Genomic DNA, 22794 nt, shown 5'->3' with positions numbered 1-22794 from the left:
ATTCAATTCCCCTCACAATAACTGATAACATTGTTAGCTTTCCTGATTACATACTTTTTGTGAGGGCCTTCCTGCTGGTTCCAAACTGGCCAGCTTTATTTATACATGGAGTTCACTAATGGTTTCTCCGCCCCCCCCCCCCCCCCCCCCCCCCGCCCCCTCATTGGGGAAGCTCATACTCCCACAGGATTGTGGGATTGTCATTAGTCCCAAGCCAATGGTAAGCAGGCAGGTTATAACAATACTGTACCTGCATACCAGCCTTCTATGATTCATGCACTATGACAGACAATTTGCACAATGCAAGCTCCCACAACCACCATGTGATAATGTCCAATTAATCTGTTTTTGTAATTTTGATTGAGGGACAAATATTGTCCTAGATACTGGTCAGAACTGCCTTGCTCCTCTTCAAATAGCACCAGAGGGTTTTTTTACATCCACCAGAGCAGGCAGATGGGACCCTGGAAGAGAGCCTCTCTGACAGTCTAGCACTCACTCAGCACTGCACTGGAGTGACACAAGACAAGTCCTAGAATGGGTCTTAGCCAGAACCTTGTGACTCAGTGGTAAGAGTGCTATCAAATTAAATATAAATGTTGGCCCTCTTTGAATAGTATCTTGGGATATTTTACATCCACCTGAGAGAGCAGCTGGAGCTTCATTTAACATGACAGAAAGTGTCTCAAACAGGGCAACGCTTCCTGCTTAAGGCAGTGTAGTGTTAGCTTGGATTGTGTACTTAAATTGCTGGAGTGCGGCTTAGGCCCATGGCTATCTGAGTTCATGAGAGTGCCACCACTGAGGCAAGATTAACACGCACTGAAAATACTGCTGCTCTTCTGTTTGGAATTTTGATTGAATATTAATTATATTCTCCATCCTTTCCCAAATAGGAGAGATGGTGCGACAGGCTAGAATTCTGGCCCAAGCTACTTCAGACTTGGTCAATGCTATTAAAGCTGACGCTGAAGGTGAATCTGATCTTGAGAACTCCAGAAAACTGCTCTCTGCAGCCAAGCTATTGGCTGATGCAACAGCTAAGATGGTGGAAGCTGCAAAGGTAATGCTAAGGTTTTTTTGAACCATTGTATTTTGAATGCCTTTTATTAGTGCATGTTCTCCCAACTTCACAGAGATTGACATATTGACATATTAGCCTACATTGGACATGTAATTTTTAATAGCTTATTTCTTTGTCATGACATAAGGATTAAAAATGAACCACACACAGAAAATTGGCTTGTTTTGTTGAAAAACATTAAAGCAGATATAGGCCAGGTACAAGGAGGGACCAAATCATATGATTGAAATGGTGCTGTCGTGTGGGTTTGTTTGAGTATTTATTTTATGGGCAGCTGGGTGGGGGAGGGTCGTGTTCTCATGTGCACCGGGTGTACTCCCGCATTGACGTTTTTGTCGTGGGCGAGTTATTTCCCCCTGGACTGGTGGAGTCTGAATACTCGGCAATTGTCATATCCGACCATGCTCCACACTGTGGAATTGTGTTTGAAGAGGGGTTGTGCCCAGCGGCCTCCGTGGAAGCTGGCTTATGGCATTGCTGGTGGATAAGGGGGTGTCTGCAGATACGACTGCGACGTTTATGGGGCACGTTGATGAATAGGATGGGAATAGAGGGTTACGGACTCTCGAAGTGCAGAAGGTTTTAGTTTAGATAGGCATCATGATCGGCGCATGCTTGGAGAGCCAGAGGGCTTGTTACTATACTGTACTGTTCTTTGTTCTGTGTGAGAGGATAGCTGCTGCTGTAGTAATATACATGGAGTTTAATAAGAGCAAAGAGGTCTCGCCCTCCATGTTCTGGGAGGCATGAAAGGCGATGATTAGGGGGGGAGCTGATCTCAAGCCACATAGATAAGGCTTGGGTTTGGACCCAGATTAATTTCTCGGATTAGACTGTTGTATAAGCCCCCACCACGAGCGTTTGTACTAACACATTAAGCTCGGGGTACTTTTGACTGAATAGGGGAACAAGACAGGGGTGTCCACTTTCCCCTTTACTTTTTGCATTGGCAATTGAACCACTGGTTATAGCACTGAGGTCATCAACAGAGCGGAAGGGTATAGAGAGGGCATGTATGTTCGTGGATGACTTACTGTTGTACATAATAGACCCTCTCTCCAGTGTGGGAAGGATTATAGAGATGTTGAGTAAGTTTGGTTCCTTTTTGAGGTGCAGACTCCCATGTGGGAAAGAGTGAGGTGTTGCGGTGAGCCTTTGAGGACAGTGGGGGTCTAGTTAAATTGCCGTTTTAGCTGGTTGGTAGAGCTCCAGACATTTGGGAATACAGGTGGCATAAGTTGAATTTGGCCGGCCTGGTAGAAGGTGTGAAAGGGGATTTGAAAAGATGAGATGCTCTTTTGCCACCGTTGGCAGGGTGGGTTCAAAAGTGAAAATGACGGTCCATCCAAAATTCTTATTTATATTCCAGAGCCTCCTGATCTTTCTACCTAAATCCTTTTTTGGGAAGATTACTAAGCTGATTTTGGCCTTTGTTTGGACAGACGAAACACCTTGGGTTATGAGACCATTTTTGCAGAGAGATAGGTGGTCTGCAGGGTTGGCATTGCCAAATTTGATGAACTGCTACTAGGCGGCGAATATCTAGAATATCTTGGAAATGAGTCGCGGAGGAAGGGTCAGTTTGGGGCCGGATGGAAAAAGCTCCCTGTATAGGGTCGTGTTTGAGGGCATTGATGATGTCTCCTCTTTCGTTCTCACCGGCCAGGTACTCTACGAGTCTGGTGATGATAGCCTCGTTATAGTGTTTGGAAATGTTTTAAGCTAGAGTCGATGGCGTCAAGGGCACCGATATGCAGGAACCATAGATTCATCCCAGCAGGATTGGACTTGACAAACAAGGTCTGGGAGCATGAGGAGATAGAGAGGTTTGGAATTTTTGTGCAGGATAGTTTTGCGGCTTTGGAGGAACTACTGGAAAGGTTTCAGCTCTTGGGGGGGGGGAGAAAGAAAGAGAAGAAAGTCTGGCTATGTTTCCTTGGTTGCCACCCTCATTGATGGACAAGGTAGTGTCTGAGGATGAGGTGGGGAGAGGAAGATTTATGATATCTATCGACAGTTGAGAGTGTCTCGTTGGAGGAGATAAAGTGGGAGGATGAGTTGGGTAGTGCATTAGAGGGGGAGAGAGGTGTAGAACGAGGCCTTACATAGGATAAACTCTACCTCTTCATTTGTGAGCCTGCGCCTGATCCAGCTTAAAGTCATGCACAGAGCTCATATGACCAAAACACACAAGGTAAAGTCGCCATAATCCCAGATGATCATTGGCTGCTTTCCCCTTTGAGGGGGAGAGCTGACTGGTAGTGTTTTAACCTGAGGATGATCACTCAGGGGAGGGGCAAGGTTGAGAAAGCGGGCCTTCATGAATAACCTCCCACGGTAGAGGAATTGAACCCATGCAGCTGACCAAAACACATGAGTGCGTTCTTTCTGGAGGAAGAGGCAGATGCAAGCGAGGTTCAAGGGGACCAGTGAACCACACGCACATGTTTTGGTCCTGTCCAAAATGGCGAGATTCTGGGAGTCTTTTTTTTGAGACTATGTCAGAGATTTGGGGGTAACTGTGGTGCCAGGCACATTTGGGATATCGGATGAGCCGGGAGTGCAGGAAGGGAGAGAGACTGATGTATTGGCCTTTGCCTCCCTGATAGCCCGGAGGAGAATTCTGCTAGGGTGGCGGGCTCTGGAGCTGCCTAAGGCAACGGCGTGGGTGGGAGATCTGTCAGAGATTCTGCACGTGGAGAAAATAAAATACACCTTTAGGGGGTTGGAGGAGGGATTCTATTAAAGGTGGATGCTGTTTATCTCCTCCTTCATGAATTGGTAATCGTCAGCTAATAGAGGGGTGAGGGGTTTGCAAAAAAATTAAAAGGGACACATAGGGTAGGAAGGTTGGTTGTTTATTATGAAAATTATATAAAGTTGAATTCATGTATATTGTAAAATGGAAAATGTCCTAAATGTATATATATTTTTAATTAGCAACTTAACAATTGCACAAGAGACTTTGTTTCATAAGAGATATGAAATGTACAACATACCCATCAGAGATTGAACGGAAAAGACTGATCCAGTTTTGAAGGGAAAGCATTTGATCACTCCATATTCATGTACTAATCAGCCCAGAATTATTTTCTTTCAGATTTTAGCATTTGTTTGGCTATCTCTTGATGCTTGTAGTGTAAATGCTTGATGGCATTTTATCACATTGCACATGCAGTTGTTAAGCTGTGATTTCACATCGACCTAGTTGCTAGAAATAATGTCATTGGGTTAAACACTCTTTTAACTTTCATGGTTTTAGGGTGCAGCAGCCAATCCGGACAGTGAGGAGCAGCAGCAGAGGTTAAGAGAAGCTGCTGAAGGCTTGCGAATAGCCACCAATGTGGCAGCACAGAATGCCATCAAGAAGAAACTAGTGAACAAACTAGAGGTGGGTAAAGAAACCAATGGCTTTACAACAGTGAGTTTCATCAGTAGTTAAATTTAATAGTTCAGTAATCAGATTTGCATGTGGTCGGTTGATTGACTTGCTTAATGAATATGTTTATGGCTCAGTTGTTCAACGCACTTGTGAAAAGTGACATTGATACGCACTGATCAGGATGGTCTATCACCAAAACAGGTTTGGTAATACCATGATGGATCAAGGTAGCTAATTCCAGACAATATGTCTGCCAAATATGGGTTGCCTCGCCGATCTACCTGTGGAAAACGCATCTGTCCATGACCGTTCTCTATGTTCTCTCTGCCATCTGAGTGTTTATCAGTCTTTGATTGTTGAGCCCTCTTTCTCACCTGGCTGCTTTCTCTTATAATAATAATAATCTTTATTGTCACAAGTAGGCTTGCATTAACACTACAATGAAGTTGCTGTGAAAGTCCCCTAGTCAACACATTCTGGCGCCTGTCAGGTACACAGGGAGAATTCAGAATATCCAAATTACCTTTTGGGACTTGTGGAAGGAAATGGAGCACCGAAAAGCCCACGCAGACACGGGGAGAACGTGCAGACTCCTCTCAGACAGTGACCCAAGCCGGGAATCGAATCTGGGACCCTGGAGCTGTGAAGCAACAGTGCTAACCACTGTCTTTTCAATCATATGTCCTGGTTTATTTTGCCTACTGTTGGCCTTACACTTGGGTGGCTTCTTTCTGTGAGGGCTCTGTGATAGATCACTGTTTTGCTTTCTGACATCAGTTGTGGCTGCCCTCCATGTCTGCCTACAGTCTCCGTAGCAACCTCTGCTCGAGCAGGTCAAAGGTGGTATGGCCAACAAACATCGCAAGAGGGGTGGCAGGCCTGAAAATTAGGTAGCAAACTGTAAAAGTGTGAACCCAGGACTTGATGCCTGACAATAGTGGCAGCGTCCTGCGGATGGAACGACATCATGCCACAATCAATGGATTGTGCCAAAGCTCTGCAGTCCTGCCACACCAGTCACAAGTGTTTGCAGTCACAAGTGATTGCAGCTAATTTCAGTCCGATGTACTGATGGATGATTCTTCCTGAGGTTCTCCACCATCAGAGATGCCTATCTCAGCTTTGTATTCACTCCACGGGCTATCAAGAAACAACTGAATGCGCTGGGCATAATAAAGGCTGCGGGCCGGGACAATATTCTGGCTGTAGTGCATGCATCAGAACTAGCTGCGTCTGGCTAAGTTATTCAGCATTGCTCCAACACTGGCATCTATCCAACAATGTGAGAACTTTCTCAGTGTTGTTCTGTCCACAAAAAGCAGGACATTTAATGCTTGGCCAATTAACACCCAATCAACTTACAAAAATCAACAAAGTGATTGATTGGCATTCCATCTAGCAGCTTAAATAACCACTCCTTCCTCTGCCAAGAAACCCTTACTGGAGCATGTCGCGTCGATAAGATACATTGCAGCAAGTTGCGCCTGGACTATACCTCCCAAGCTCGATTCTGCCTCACAGAAGGATATGGGCAGCAGGTACATCGGAACATCGTTTCTAAATTGTCCCAGCGCCATACATCTCTGGGTTGCAGTCCTGGAATTCCCTATTAACAGGGTTGTAAAGTACCTTCAGCTCATGGACTGCATTGATTTCAGAAGGCAACAAATGCCTATAGGCTGAGGATGGGCTTTTAATTTTAAAAACACAACATGAATTATCATTTATTGATGTGAAACTGCCTGTTTTGTGCAATGCATCTAAGGCTTTTTATTGTTCCACCATCCATTCTGGTCATCTGTTTATCACTTGGTTAGTAATTTCCCATAGGATCCCTACTGTGCAGAAGGAGGCGATTCGGCCCATCGAGCCTGCACCAACCCTTCCAAAGATCGCCCAATCCCCTGCCCTATCCCTATCTCCCCACCTAACCGTTGGACACTGCGGAGCAATTTAGCATGGCCAGTCCACCTAACCTGCACATCTTTGGACTACGGGAGGAAACCGGAGCACCCGGAGGAAACCCAGGCAGACACTGGGAGAATGTGCAAAAATTGACAGTCATCCAAGGTCAGAATTGAACCGGGGTTCCTGTCATTGTAAAGCAGCAGAGTTAACTACTGTGCCGCCCCATCATTGCTGGAATCTCCCTTCGCCCACTCCTATTCCTTATCAATGTGCTGCCCCTCCTATGAAGAAACAGCATCAAGCTCCATATTTACAGTGAAGGCACTCTGCTATACTTCAGCGTCACCCACTTGACCCCTCCGCTGCCTCTCGTTTGTCATGCTGCTTGTTTGACATGTGGCATTGGATGAGCAGACTTTTCCTCCCATTAAAGGATGAAGAATGAAGTCATTGTTTTTGGCCTTCAACGCAAGGAATTGTGTTGGTGGAATTGTAGCCATTCCATCCCTCTCCCTGGTCACTGTTTGAGGCTGATCTGCTAATGTCGTTTCAGGAAGAAAACCTGTCATCCTCGCCCAGCTTGGCCTACGTATGACTTCAGCCCCAAACCAACGTGGTTGACTCATAACTGTCCTTTGCAGAGGATTTGAAAGTCATTCAGTTGTGAAGACTGCCTACCACCACTATTTCTCTAAGCAAAGTGAAAGATTGGCAACAAATGCCAGCCTTGCCATCAGTGCCCACATCCCGAGAACTGAGGTTGTGTTGAGTGCATTTCTGAAATCCAGATAGATAACGAGCAAAATCCTTTCACAACGATGTGGTCTTTCTTTATCCTGGTATTGTGAGGCTGCTAAACTCCTAGTTGTACAGCATACTGAGAAGGTAATGCTGGTGGAGGGTATAATAAATCATTAAATGTGACTTTATTGACAGTGACTTTTATATTTTCAGAATGCAGCAAAACAGGCTGCAGCTGCTGCCACCCAGACGATTGCCGCTGCTCAGAACGCAGCTTCCTCCAATAAAAACCCAGCTGCACAACAACAAATGGTTCAAAGCTGTAAGGTGAGATTCAGAATTACCATTTGTAGATTCCCTTTATATCATATCTGAAAGAAATGTTTTGAAGGCCCATAAGAACTGCCTTATCCTTAGTTACTTTCCTCTGCTTCTTCCTTCAAGTTGCCTCTTAAAACCAGCCTCTTTGTCCAAGATACTGATTATCTGCCCTAATATTTGCTGATGTGACTGGGCATCAAAATGTGTTTCATAATATGCCAGTGAAGTGACTTGGGACATTTTAATATGCTAAAGGTTACCAACAAGTTGTTGGTAACAAAAGGGTAGGAGTGAGTGAAATGCTTATTCCTGCCTGGCACCTCTATAAGGCCATGTGGGCGCTCCCTACTGAGTTATTCTGGTGATTGTTTGGCGGAGGAATGCCATCATATTCCCGATCAGAGCAATCAGTATGCGGCAAGCTTTTTTGGAAAAAGAACTAGCTTGTTCATTTTTTTTTTTTTTTTGTTGTCATCATTACTTGAAAATAAGAAAGCCATTGGTTGTTATTTTGGAAAGAATTCCTCCTGTAGTTGGCATTGATGTGTTATAATTATGTGCATTATATTTCAAGTAACATTTGCTAACAAACCTGTCTTAGAGAGCTCAGGTGTCAGATTGATAATGACAATTATTTAAATGTCAATTTTTCATAACTAATGCAGTTGTCAATGTTGAAGATCTAAATACAATTTTGTCCGTTAATCTGTGTTCAAATAACCAGTTTCTGAGCTGTATCTTCTGCCCAATCATCATTATGTTTCACTTGAGCCTCTTCCCATTCTTCCTCATTATTACGATCCTAGACCAGACCCCAACATTGGCAACGATACTGGACAGAAACCCCAATGTTTACACTAAGAAGTCGGGATATGGTATATTAAACCAAACTTTATTACCAACGCAGTATTAAAATATCTTCAACATCACACCAGAAAATAACTTACTATTACCCCTTAAACAATACCAGTCAATACAGTGAACTATGCCCTTAACTGCTATCTTTATTCCCATTTAAACAACAAGAGGAAAAGCCATCTCGGCTCTCAATCCACTATGAAGTACCATAGCATATAGAAATACCAAGGGCGGCACGGTGGCGCAGTGGTTAGCAATGATGCCTCACGGCGCCAAGGAGCCGGATTCAATCCTGGCCCCGGGTCAATGTCTGTGTGGAGTTTGCACATTCTCCCCATGTCTGCATGGGTTTCACCCCCACAACCCAAAGATGTGCAAGGCCGTGCTAAACTGCCCCTTAATTGGAGAAAAAAATGAATTGGGTACTCTTAAATTTACATAAAAAAGGAATACCTGCTTTACAGAGATGTTCTTTGAGAAAGAGAGATCTTTTGACACTGCTTTAAAGAAAAGATCTGACTCCTGTCAGACCCATAAAGAAACTCTTCAGAAGCTGTTTCAGCTGGTTTGTTCACATTTCCAACCACTCTGCTCTTCTGTCTATAAACATATCTTTTAACTGCACTGCAGAGAGCAAACTGCTTGACTTGTGGTCTCAGCTTCAGCAAGAACTCCACTGACCTTTCTGCAAAATGCCTGATAACATAGCTCCACCCAGTAATGACATCACCTTACCAAGCTGAAATCTAATGAACCTCCACAGGGAATCCCCGTAATCAAAACAAAACTCCATTGGCCCAAGTTTTTTAGGTGGTTTAATTGCACCCCTGGCTCCCAACCTTTCAAACTAGGATTTGTTTAAAACATGACTACAGCAGTCACACACACACTAACCCAGGCTTTTAACCCTTCTCCAAATACCTATGATACAATTCATCTGAAATCCACCCCCACCCTCCCCCCCCCACAACAACAATAAGTGTAAAGAGGTTATGGGTTTCTTCGGCTGGCCTCAATCTTGGTGACAACCAGTTTCCAAATCCACAATCCTCCCTTCCACTTGGGGGCTGGGGAGGGTGCACAACTTTTGCCCCACCTGATGCCCTTGCAAACTATCACCCTATTTTCCTTTCTTCTCCAAAATCCTTGAACATATCGGCTCCCAAATCAATGCCCATCGTTCCTGGAACTTGATGTTTGAATCTCTCCAATGAGATTTCCACCCCTGTCACAGTACTAAAATGGCTCTTGCCAAGGTCCTAAATTGAATCCTATGTGACTGACAAAGTTAAGTAATCCCTCCTTATCTGTTTGACCTGTTTGAAGCCTTTAGTGCAGTTAACCGAGCCATCCTCCTTCAATGCCTCTTAGCTGGGTAGGACTGCTGTCACCTAGTTCCATTCCAAAGATCTATCCTTGACCCCTGCACTACACACTGTTCTCTGCCTCTACCTCTGATTCCTTTTTAAAACCCACATCTTTGACTAAGCTTTTGGTCATTTGACATAATGTCGCCTCATGTGGCAGGCTCAGTGTCATTCTTTGTTTTATAATGCCTCTGTGAAGTAGCTTGGGACATTTATTATTTTTAAAACACTATATAAGTATAAAGTTGTTTCTTTCTCTCTTAAGCTTATATTAGATTCCTGTTGAATACATCTATACTGTTCAGCTCAACTACTCACTGATAGTGAGTTCCACCCTTGCAGCTCTCGACATAAAAAAGCTTCTTCTGAACTCCCTATTTGATTGCTTGGTTGCATCTTGCAAGGTGCCCTTTAGTTTTGCACTTCCCCACAAGCAGAAATGAACTTAGCATCATTATTGCGCTAATTTTAGAAATATTTGAATGATATGATTGAGCATACAGTGGAATAGTGGTTAGGACTGCTGCCTCAATGCCTGGGACTCCGCTTCGATTCCAACCTTGGATAACTGTGCAGTTTGCACATCCTCCTCATGTCTGAGTGGGTTTCCTCCAGGTGCTTCCGCTTCCTCCCACAGTCCAAAGATGTGCAGGTTAGGTGGATTGGCCATGGTAAATTGCCTTTGTGTCCAAAAGGTTAGGTGGGATTATAAGGATAAGGTGGGATTATAGGAATAAAACACTGATGTGGGCATAGGTAGGGTGCTCTTTCGGAGGGTCGGTGCAGGACCAAATGGCCGCCTCCTGCACTGCAGGGAATCTTTCTAGACTCTGGGGCACGGGTAGCCTTCCCATGACTTGCCGCCGCCCCCCCCCCCCCCCAACCCCCCCACCCCCCCCCCCCCCCCCCCCCCCCCCCCCACCCCCAATCCAATCATCTTCATGCATGTGTTGACAATGTTATCTAGAGAAAATAGATTGGGATTCATCCCCTCCCTTTCCCCCACCCCATCTCCTGTTCACCCATCACCTGTATTGATTCTTCAATATCCAATGCCTCCAGTTAATAATGTTCACTGTCATGATTGAATTGCTTCGTGTCCCCCTCAGTAACGTTCTCCAGCCCCACAACCCTCTGAGTTCTGTATCTCCTAACTTTCTTTACCCACTATTGATGACCATGCCTTGAGCCAACTAGACTACAGAATTCTGTTCCTAAATCAATTCACCCCCACCTTTCCTTCACTTATGATCCTTTTTAAATCCATAACTTTTGTTTTCCTCCTGACATCTTCTCCTTTGACACTGTGGATTTTTGTGTTCTCACTGCACCTCTGTGAAAGGTGTTCAGATGTTTTTCCATGTTAAAGACACGTTGTTGAGATAGGCTCCTCATCTAGCAGGATCGCTTTGCAATGCAATGTAATATTTAGCACTACTTAAATGTTTATTTTAAATGTGATTTTGTGTTTTGCAGCTTGTTGCTGAGCAAATCCCAATGCTGGTCCAAGGTGTGCGCGGCAGCCAATCACAGCCAGACAGTCCCAGTGCCCAGCTAGCCCTCATTAGTGCAAGCCAGAACTTCCTCCAGGTAATAAAATTATCTGTGAATGGACTTCGAGCAGAGCTGCTGCAAGGACGTAAACCCATGTTCTGTTTATGAGACATGTCTAAATGTTAACTGAATAGGAATTATGAAGCTGGAAGTGTTGATTCTCCGTTTAAGTTAGGAAAAGTAGCTAGTCTGTTTTTCCAAATTTTAAAACAATCATGGAGATTAAGTTACACAAAACAAGCATTATGACTATTGACCACTGTGCAAGAATAAAGCCAATGCTTACTGTGTGAATTGTACATTGCTGAGTTCATACTCCTGTGGAAAGAAGAGCACAATCGGGCTGTATGGTCTACTCTTATTTCTTATGTTCTTATTATTTCTGGAATATCTGGACTACATTGATTCGTATCAATTCCTCAGCCTTCCGGATCTTTCCATTGTTTTGAAGTGGCAAGCACTGCATTTACTTCCTGGTGTATTCAACATGAGTACAGAAGTTAAAATTGTGAAGGGTACTCTAAATTTTTTTTTTTTAAAGGAGTGTGATCTCCTCATGATTGCCCCTGATGGCTGCGTCCCAGGCACCATGTCTGTTGGTAACACACGTGTGTCTTTGCCAGTCCACCCTCCCACACGGTTTCATCTGTGGGATGGTTCCAAGTTCCTGACTGAATGCAATCCTCCTTAAATGTTTTCTTTCATTCTTTCCACATTGCAAGTCCATAATAGGCTTTGCTGTGATTTAAATTACCAAAAAGGTCCCATTCTCACCTACCTACCCAGCTCAGTGTTTCATGATCTCTAACTCCACCTATTTTTTCTACTCGTGGATGCTATCAGTTCATTGATATTTTAACACTTGTGCCTGGTCAAAGCAAGTAAAATGTGGTGTTTTTGGTACCCAGCTATCTTGTCTAAGCCTTGAGGCACTGCTAGTTTCTACGACCTTTTATCTGTGACTAAGATGATATCTGTTGGGTCTCATATCCAGGCTCTTTGTTTTTACAATCCACGATTATTAGAAATTAGAGCAGCAGTAGGCTCGCTGAAGTTTGCCTTTTAAACATTTGATTCATTTTAAAATTGGCCATCAGAAAAACGGGCCTTAGTTCCTTCCAAGTTCACCTGTTAGCCACTTCTTACTGAGGCGCCTCACAAAAGGGTTAAATAAACTGGTCCACTCCTCCATTATCTCCAACACCTCGCCCTCTTCCCACGGTTCGTTCCCATGCAATCGCAGAAGGTGAAACCTACCCCTTTACCTCCTTCCTACTCCCCATCCAAGGGCCTAAACACTCTTTTCAGGTGAGGCAGCACTTCACTTGCACCTTCTTCAATCTGGTCTATTGCATTTGTTGCTCCCAATGCGGTCTACTTTACACTGGAGAGACTAATTGCAGGCTGGGTGACCATTTTGCAAAACACATTCAGTCTGTCCGCAAGCAGGACCCAGAACTTCCTGTCGCTTGCGATTTTAACTCACCATCCTGTTCTCATGTCCACATGTCCTTCCTTGGCCTGCTGCAATGTTCCAGTGAAGCCCAGCACAAACTGGAGGAACCTCCTCTTCCAATTAGGCACGTTACAGTCTTCCGGACTTAACATTGAGTTCAACGAGTTCAGACTGTGAACTCTGTCCTCCACCTTCACCCCATCTTTACTTCTATCAACATATTTTCATTTCATCCATCGATCTGTTTTTCCCTCGTCATCCCTCCAGACACACACACACACACACACACACACACACACACTCAGGCCATCTGTTCCCTGTTCCTAGTTGTTGTCCTTTGACACACTGCTCACCTTTGTTCTGCCATAAACACATTCTGACCTCTTAATGTGCCACTATCTGCACCTTTCTTAGCCTTGATCATCGCCATTTACAATCCCTTTGTCTTTCTGTCCATGACATTTTTGTCAATCTCCACCTATCGCTGGCCCCTGATCCAGCTCCATGCGCCCCCTCCCCACAACAGTATAAATCTGACCCCATTTCCAGTTCTCTCCAGCTTTGTCATCCAAACTCAAAACATTAGCTTCCTTCTCTCTCCACAGATGCTATCAGGGCTGCTGAGATTGTGCAGTATTTTCTGTTTTTGTTTCAGATTCCAGCCTCTTCTTTAATTTGCTTTTGTTAAATACAGTACATATCAGTACAAACATCATCACAAAACAATTAGTGAATGCTCTCCGTTTGCTATAGCATTTAATTAGTTCTTGGAAGAACTAGCAAGAAAAACTGATGCCGGGATTTCCTGGAATTCTTGCACAACACAAACAAACCATTTGGCCCAACCAGTCCGTGTGAATGTTTACAATCCACTGGAGCCTCTGGTTTTGTTCTTCCCCACAACTGGAAACAATTGTTTTTTGTCTAATCTATCAAAACATTAGTCATTTTCCTCTGTTAGATCACCCGACAGCCTTTTTCCTTTAGAGAGCCTGTTCATCCTTTTTACTGATGGGTATAACTTCACATTTCTGGTACCATCCTCGTAATTTTTGTACCCTCTCTGCTTCCTACATCCTCCTTATGGAATGGTGGCCAGAATTGTGTACACCGCTTTTAAGTGCTATTTATTCCTTGTTTTGTAGCCTGGTGCTAAAATGGTTGCTGCTGCCCGAGCTACAGTGCCGACCATCGGAGACCAGGCCTCAGCCATGCAACTGAACCAGTGTGCTAAGAATCTGGCAAACACCTTACAAGAGCTGCGAGCAGCTGCACAGAAGGCGAGTAAAATGTTTAAGAACTTGGTGGGTGTTGATTTAATACGGTCAACAACAGGAGGGTAGGCTGCATCTTTCCATTCTGCTTCATGATTAAGATGAGGCTGGTTGTCAAAATGAAAATGTGTGGTTGGGTGGGTGTGAGTGGCGTGTGCATGTGTTGTATAATGAGCGCGGAATAAAGAGCTGGTATGTCAAGAATAAAATGAATAATCTCTAACATAAAAGCATATCTGATTTCCCCCTCCTTCAAATTTCTGCCCTCCTTTTGTGTCATGCTGGTTAAAGTATTATACTAGAACAACAAATGTTCTCCTTAGTTCTCAGGTTATCTCCAGTAAATATTAAAGTCAGGGAGATGAGCTATTTCAAGAGGTTTGGATTAATAAAGTATATTATGAAACAAAATAGACAGAAGTGTTCAAATTCTTGATTATTTGGAATCACTAGCTTTCGAAGCGTAGCTCCTTCACCAGGTGAGTGAGGCCCACAACTCACCTGATGAAGGAGCTACGCTCCGAAAGCTAGTGATTCCAAATAAACCTGTTGGACTTTAACCTGATGTTGTAAGACTTCTTACTGTGCCCACCCCAGTCCAACGCCGGCACCTTGACGTCACAAATACTTGATGACAAATCCTCCAAAATATATAATTTTTTAAATAGACGAAAGTACCACCCTGACCTCTACTGTGATATTGAATTACTTGTAACGTTATTGTCAGTAAAAGATACTTTTTCTCTATCTAGGCACAAGATGCCTGTGGTCCATTGGAAATAGATTCTGCTCTGAACCAAATCAGAACACTGGAGAAAGATCTGAAGGAAGCAAAAGCAAATGCAGCAGAAGGGAAGCTCAGACCCCTGCCTGGAGAAACGGTAACAAGGCTAGCTGCCTACGGGTTCTATGTTTGATAGGTGAAAATAAAATTTAATGGCAAACCGTTTTTGGTAGATAATCAAAACGGTTACACCTCCGCAACATTCCACTAGTTCCTGCTTTCTTCATTTTTATCATTGTTACCATTGTTTTCAAAGAATCTCCATCTAAGGCTTTCCTGAAATTCTAGTATTCATCCACTATCTTGCCTCTTGATTTCACAATTGTCACACCTTCAAATAAAACCGCTAGATTTTATTATGACATCCGTTTCTTGAGCCCATATTGGCTATCTTTTACGATTTTATTCCTGTATAAGGGTCTTTCATTGGATGTGGGCATCAATGGCTAGGTAGGCATGTATTGCTGATCCTTAATTGCCCTTGGGAAGGTGGGGGGAGTCACTCCTTGAATCACTGCAGTCCATCTGGTGTATGTACACCCACAGTGCTGTAAGGAGGGGAGTTCCAGGATTTTGATCCATCAACAGTGAAGGAACGACAGAAATAAGTTCCAAGTCAGGATATTGTGTGTTTTGGAGGGGAACTTGCAAGTGGTTGTGTTCCCATGCTGCCCTCGTCATTCTAGATGGTACAGGTCGTGGGTTTAGAGGATGCTGTGTAAAGAGCCTTAGTGAGTTGCTGCAGTGCATCTTAAATGGTGCACACAGCTGCCACTATGTCGGTGGTAGAGGGAGTGAATGTTTAAAGTGGTGGATGGGTTGCCAATCGAGCAGGCTACTTTGTGCTGGATGGTGTTCTGATTCTTGTGTGTTGGAGCTGCACTCATCAAGCAAGTGGAGAGTATTCCATCATTTTCCTGACTTGTGCCTTGCAGATGGTGGACAGGCTTTGGGAAGTCAGAAGTTGAGTTAGTTGCCGCAGAATTCCCAGCCTGTGAATTGCATTTGTAGCCACAGTATTTATATTGTCTAGTTTAGTTTCTGGCCAATGGTAAACCACCAGGATGATGATGGGGAATCCAGTGACGGTAATACAGTTGGACTTCAAGAGGCCAACTTGATTTATCTATAAAGATGTAAATGCCTTGTGACTGAGGTTATGATTTCCTCCCAATAATCCTTGTTAAGTTTGTAACTTTAACTTAGACAGCTTAAAGTTAGTTTATAGTTAGATATGAGTACACAGAATAAAATATAATTTGGAAGTTTGAGATGTTACGAAAATGTCTATGAAACGGAGCATCTCTGTACAGGTTGCACTTCGAGATGGGGGTGAAGCATTGAATGTTGGCACAATGTTGACTGTGCATCACCACGAATGCTAAACGCACACTAAAAGAGTGACGAGTGTGAAAAATGCTCGTTAGGCCATACCTAGAATACTGTGTGCAGTTCTGGTCGCCACACTATAGGAAGCATGAGATTGCACCAGAGCGGATGCAGACGGAATTCACCAGGATGTTGCCTGGGTTTGGAGCAGGGGGTGGGCCTCATCGAGGTGAGCAAAATTATGAGGTTCATAGGTTTTCCCTTTAGTAGAGGGGTCAATAATCAGGGGGGCATAGCTTTATGGTAATGATCAGGAGATTTAGAGGGGATTTGAGAAAAATGTTCTCACCCAAAGGGCGGTGGGAACCTGGAAGTCACTGTCTGAAAGGGTGGTAGAGGCGAGAACCCTCAACATTTAGGAAGCATTTAGAAGGGAATTTGAAACACCATCGTATACAAGGCTACAGACCAAGTGCTGGAAAATGGGATAGAATAGTTGGGTGCTTGATGGCCAGTGCAAACATGATGGGCCGAAGGGTCTCTTTTTGTGCTGTAAAAGTCTGACTACAGATAGATGATAAATCAGCAGATGTGAACTTTAGGCAGGGGAAGAGGTGTGTGATTGATATCTAATGACTAAAATTCAAAATACGTTTTTCCACCTTTTAAATTGTCATAACTGTTACTTTTAGGCTTAATGTACTTCATGTGCAGGTTCACTCAATATTACAAAGATACATGTGGATCACCAGATGATGACTTGTTCCTGTTAACACAGCTGTAACCAGCAATAACTTTCTGTGCTTATCGTTGGCAGCTGGAAAAGTGTTCACAGGATTTGGGAAGTAGCACCAAGATGGTCGGCGCTTCCGTAGCGAAACTACTGAGTGCAGTCACACAAGGAAATGAGAATTACACAGGTATGTTGTGTTATTCTAGAACACTGCACAGAAACTGCTGAGTCAATTCAAACAATAAAATGTGCTTGGGATCAAAACTGAGGTTCCAACTAAAAGTTTTTCACCAGCTGCCAGCTTGGATCAAGGTCTTCTCACCTTTCCATTTTTAATTTTACCTGAGCCACTATTTTTTCTGGCTGTCGCGCTTTTCCGCAGACACATTTTACTGGTTTGCCCAAAAGAATTTATTTCATTACATTTGCCACTTTTTGAAGCAGGTTTTAAGAAGTGTTTGGGCGTAAAGTTATATATGCACATACATTATACATACGTGCATACATTGTTAATGGATTTTGTGATGGTTTTCAATGCAAATTTCCATTATTTATTTTAGCCTGTTCATACTTGAGAAATGGAATAGATAATGAGTCAGAATGCCTATGGCCTTCCAATTATTGAATTGCTCGCATTAAAAAAAAAACGGACAAAAAGTTAGCGTTCCGACTTGTGCCTGGAATAGCAATATGACTGAATTAAGTCACCCATAACAGCAACAATTAGCTCTGTGGTTTTAACTCTTAGCATAATTCAAACAACTGAATAATATATTATGCACCATGTTTACTATTGTTCCTACTCTTACAAAGGAGTTCCTTAGAGCATACCATGTTCCTGGATAATAAATTTTAGCTGGCAATGTTTAAATCCCTCCTATACTGTACCTGTGACTCCAAGGCAGATGGCGAAATGCACCTTTGACTGTCGCCATCTTATTGTTTAGAACAAAGAACAAAGAAAAGTACAGCACAGGAACAGGCCCTACGGCCCTCCAAGCCTGCGCCGATCATGCTGTCCGTCTAAACTAAAATCTTCCACACTTCCGAAGTCCGTATCCCTCTGTTCCCATCCCATTCATGTATTTGTTAGGATGCCCCTTAAAAGTCACTATCGTACCTGCTCTCACCACCACCTCCGGCAGCAAGTTCCAGGCACCCACTACCCTCTGTGTAAAAAAAAAAAAAAAAGTGCCTCGTACATCTCCTCTAAACCATGCCCCTCGCACCTTAAACCCATGCCCCCTAGTAATTGGCCCCTCTACCCTGGGAAAAAGTCTCTGACTATCCACTCTGTCTTTGCACCTCATAATTTTCTAGACCTCTATCAGGTCACCCTCAACCTCCGTTGTTCCAGTGAGAACAAACCGAGTCTATTCAACCTCTCCTCATAGCTAATGCCCTCCATATCAGGCAACATCCTGGTAAATCTCCTCTGCACCCTCTCAAAAGCCTCCACATCCTTTTGGTAGTGTGGTGACCAGAATTGAACATTATGCTCCAAGTGTGGCCTAGCTAAGGTTTCTTTTCATTAGCTCAATCTTCTCCTATCTTCACTGCATCCATTCCCAACATGAAAATGATGCATCACCATTCTATCCCTTGTATCCCACTTTATAGCTGTCCCCTGTAACTCCAAAGACACCCCAATCCCTCACCCTGGACCATACCAGAATTAATCCTCTCAGTTTTGAACCGTCACCTGAAAAACGTGTCTTTTAGGTCTTTACACAACTATCCACTCACCAGCTGCACCTCCAAAGGTACACGCCATTAACTTGCCCGGTACCCTGGCCAGATCCTTCTCCTTACTGCCACCCCTTGCTGTTACGCATTTGCCATTGTAAATAAAAGGAAAGGATAGGCAAAGCAAAACAAAGAGACAGAAGACATATATCTGGAAAATAAATCTGGTGTCACAGAAGAAAGAGTAAAGGAGCCAGCAATGCTTAAACAACAGCTTAATAAAACACAGCAGATTCTGTGAGGAGCGTCACGAGAGATTAGCATATTGAAAGAAATATATTTTGAGTATCATCAGGTGACCCTTCTAGCATTCAAGTGACTCCAATGAAAGCAAATCTGAAATGTGCACTCAGAAATGTACCAATTTGAAAAGCTGAATTTATTTCCAGATTATTTGGCTGTAATTCTTTTCCTCCGCCTACTGCACACACACACTTAAGGATTAACATGATATATCGTCTGACAAACAAAAGTTAAATCCCCTGAGTGAATCTCTTTCCACCTCATTTTTCTCTTTCAGGCTTTCCTCAAAACCCACCTCTTTGACAAAGTATACTTTTAACTATTTTGGCACAACTGTCCATCTATTCCTCTTGTGATGTGCTCTGGATTAATGTTCTAAGTTAAAGCTAATATATAAATACAAGTTTATATTTTGCATTGCAGTAGATAGTTCAACTTATCATATAGTTAGCCACCTCCTGACAAATTACAATTTTCAGTTTAAGCCCTAGCACCTTTCAGCCTGGTTTCAAGTCTGCATTCCAAGCCAGGTACCAGGGCCGCCCAGTCTCTGAGCGCCATTTGGCTCTGAGCACCAACCGCCTGGCTAAGGCCAGCCCGAGAAGGTCTGCTATCTTTTTTTAAATGGCTGGTGCCTTAATATTGCTCTGTGCCCCAGCTCATCCCAATTCCAGGTGGAGTTTATGTTTTCACAGAAGGCTCTTAGCCTCTCCAAAGGCAGGCTTGGAGTTGATTGTCTGTCCAGGCTTGGCATTTGATTGACGGAAGAAACTTGAGCTCTCCATAATTTCTACTAATCTCAAAAAATACTATCTGAGCATATGCGCAATGAAAAAATATCCCAGCATGCAACTACATGCTTCCCTGCCTTTTTTGTTAGGCAAGAATAGTATGCGTTTGATTTTCCTAATTATTTCAAAATTAGTTTTTGAACCTTAGATTTTAAAACTATATTCCACTGATTTGTTTTAACTTGGGGAGAAGGGGATGTTGTCTTCAAAGGAGTGATCACAGTGCATACTATGAGTTCATGTTAAGAAAAGGGAATATAATAGCATATTGGTATTGTCACTGGACTAATAATCCAGAGACATCAACATGGAATTTACAGTGCAGAAGGAGGCCATTTGGCCCATCGAGTCCACACCGGAAAGACCAGCCCACACCTCCACCCTATCCCCAAAAAACAGTAACCCCACCTAACCTTTTTGAACACTGGGCAATTTAGTATGGCCAATCCACCTAACCTGCACATCTTTGGACTGTGGGAGGAAACCGGAGCACCCGGAGACCATGAAACCATGATCATGAAACCATTGTCGATTGTCGTAAAAACCCATCTGGTTCACTAATGTCCTCTAGGGAAGGAAATCTGCCATCCTTACAGGGTCTGTCCTGCATGTGACTCCAGACCCACAGCAATGTGGGTTGCCTCTGAAATGGCCAAGTGAACCATTCAGTTCAAGAACAATTAAGGATGGACAATGAATGCTGGCCCAGCCATGACACCCACAGCCTCTGAATGAATAAACAAAAAAGTGAATGCATCCATTGTTCACAAAGCGTTTTATTCAAATATTTAAAAATTCATCTACTTTTGTGACCGATATCTTTTTAGTTCACGTAGCTTTTAAAGATAAAATATTTGTTGGTTTCAATCATACCACCTTGCGATACTACCTGCTGTATATCACTGTCTGTCTCTGCCTGCTTGCCTCAAGTGTAAACCCAAGCTTTAGATGAAGGCAGGATTAAGCATGGCTGCGATGTCGTCACAATGCTCCTTCCCTTACAACACACCCTCTGGTCACACAGACTTACTTAAGAGTCCAATATTCTAGTTTGTGAAGATTCCTAACTGCTGCTATAGCTTACCAGAATCTTTCTTTGAAAACTTTTGTTGTGATGTTGGACTGAATCTTGTGCTGCCCTCTGTGGCAAGTTTGGTGGTAGAGCGCGTTTAATCAGGGAGGTGGGAGCCCTGTGCCCAGCCTGATTGAGGCAAGGGCAGCATTGGGCAGGGGGGGGGGGTGGGGGGGTGCTCACCATACATGGAACTGCTGGCGTGATTGCTTCATGCTCCTGGTTGGTGGGAGGTGGCAGGCAAGATTCCTCATTCAAAGGCACCCAGTGCCTGATCAAGAGACCCGGCATTGGGAAGTGAGGGTCGAGCTGCAAGCCACCACCTTTCTCTCTCTCTCTCTCTCTGCTCATCCCTCCCCATGGACCCCCTTCCCACCAACACTTACCTCTGCCTGGGCCCCTCCTCGATTATTGGCCTTGGTGGGTGTAGTACAGGCAGCAACCACCACTTTCCCAGTGCTGCACTTGAGTACAGAACAGCTGCCTGTCTCTAATTGGCCAGCAGCTCTTGGCGGGCAGGACTTAGGTCCCCGAGAAACTTGATTCCCAACACAAGCCTGCCAAGTGCCTGAGTGACACGATGCAGCGGGTGTATTCAAAGAGACAATGTTTGAGTCTTTCTCACTCTGTTGCCAATAGCTGAAACCCCTGTCACCGCCACAAGATTCTGCCCTTAAGCTAAAATAGACTAATGGTGACTGCTTCAGGTTATTGAGGTTATAGGTGAGAGTTTGTCTTGGATGCTTAGAATTTTCCAGAAAATATGCTTATTAACTACAGTCAGTTTCTCATCCAAGGACATTTGTTCGGTGGGCTTCTTCCTCTATTCAGTGCTGTTTTAAAAGAAAATCTTTGCCGCCTGGTTATTTAGAACTGCTATTTTTATCAGACTGGGATTTCTTGCTTGGCCCTTCCAGCTGCAAGAGGAAGTCCAAGGGTAAACCTCTGCAGGGGGAAACATTTAGCATGTCATCTTTGGTCTTTCACTTCCTTTCTTGCAAGTCTTGTTATTGCCCAAGGCAAATAAAAGTGGAGACGTTTTATTAACTGATGGTCCTAAAAAGATGACCTTTACATTGGTCCATCCTCCAGTCGAGCAGATGTTTAGCTACCCAACCAAATTCGTTAAGGCTGACGGTTGCTGATATCAGCATATCAGTGACAGCTGTAACAATACATGGAACTCCCAGGATTGCTTCACATGCTGTTTATAAACCAGAAAAGGGTGCCCAAACATGTCTGACAGGAAAAGAATTTAATGAAATGTTCCTGTCCCATCCTGCTGCAGGAAACTTTAGTATTCAGTCTAAGGCCTACTATAGAAGCACAAGAACTTTCAAAGATCTACTGAAATTAACTGGACTATTAATTGTAAAATCAGAAAATGTTCTTATTTATGATTTATCAGCTCTTAGGAAAAGGTGCAGAAAAGCACCTCCTGCTCAGTGAATAGCCATGCTACATAATGTGTTACTGAGTCACACTGCCCAGGGGTATACTGAATGCATCGATGCTTATGTAGGTTTACCTAATCCCTGACAAGGTAGCTGTTTGCCAGGGTGGCAGGATAAACGGAGAAGGAAAATAACCTACAAGTAGCCTTAGCATTCCTGGGAAATGGAAAAAAAAAAAGATTTGTGTTTCTGCTCCTGGTTATACTATCACAAACCCTTGCTGAAATTGAACCTCATTCAGTTACTCCATTGCTCGCGCAAAGGGGAGGGACACAGCGGCTGCTGGGGGTCTGAGTGGCAGATGGACAGGTAAAGGCTGAAGTTTGTCAGAATACAAACATGGTTGTGAAATGTTATTTAATTCTTTGTATGAAGATAAATATTAAGCAACATAATACTGTAACTCAAACGCACTTAAATAGAAGTGCGCAGATTGTTTTGGAAAGTTCGTCAAAAATGTGGAGTATTTTAACTATTTGTAGGGAGGAATGATGTGGAGTTACTACTGTAGTGTTAAATAGAATAAGTTCAGGGAGCTCCGTATTTTACGTGTTGGTCTTTGTGTTTATCCACCCTCCTTTACAATAAATACATTGGACAGAATAAACACAGTAAAATTAGTCTATTCTGTGTGTGATACTGCATGATTTGAGTTCTTCAACATTACTATTTGACCATGATACCCTACACAGATGAT

The 22794-nt window shown here is 43.5% G+C and overlaps 1 protein-coding gene across 1 annotated transcript in view; it reads left to right on the top strand.

Annotated features, from left to right (window-relative positions):
• The window catches only part of LOC140409092 (talin-1), a 359042-nt gene that overhangs the window by 236792 nt on the left and 99456 nt on the right, over nt 1–22794 (top strand). The window contains exons 21-27 of the mRNA XM_072497200.1: nt 897–1063; nt 4347–4475; nt 7329–7442; nt 11138–11251; nt 13817–13951; nt 14698–14826; nt 16876–16978. Coding sequence (XP_072353301.1) covers nt 897–1063; nt 4347–4475; nt 7329–7442; nt 11138–11251; nt 13817–13951; nt 14698–14826; nt 16876–16978 — 891 coding nt within the window. The remainder of the gene's footprint in view (nt 1–896; nt 1064–4346; nt 4476–7328; nt 7443–11137; nt 11252–13816; nt 13952–14697; nt 14827–16875; nt 16979–22794) is intronic.

Source organism: Scyliorhinus torazame, chromosome 3, assembly GCF_047496885.1.
Source record: "Scyliorhinus torazame isolate Kashiwa2021f chromosome 3, sScyTor2.1, whole genome shotgun sequence".
NCBI lineage: Eukaryota > Metazoa > Chordata > Chondrichthyes > Carcharhiniformes > Scyliorhinidae > Scyliorhinus > Scyliorhinus torazame.
Note: the sequence above shows the minus strand (reverse complement) of the source record. Positions and strands in the feature narration are given on the sequence as shown.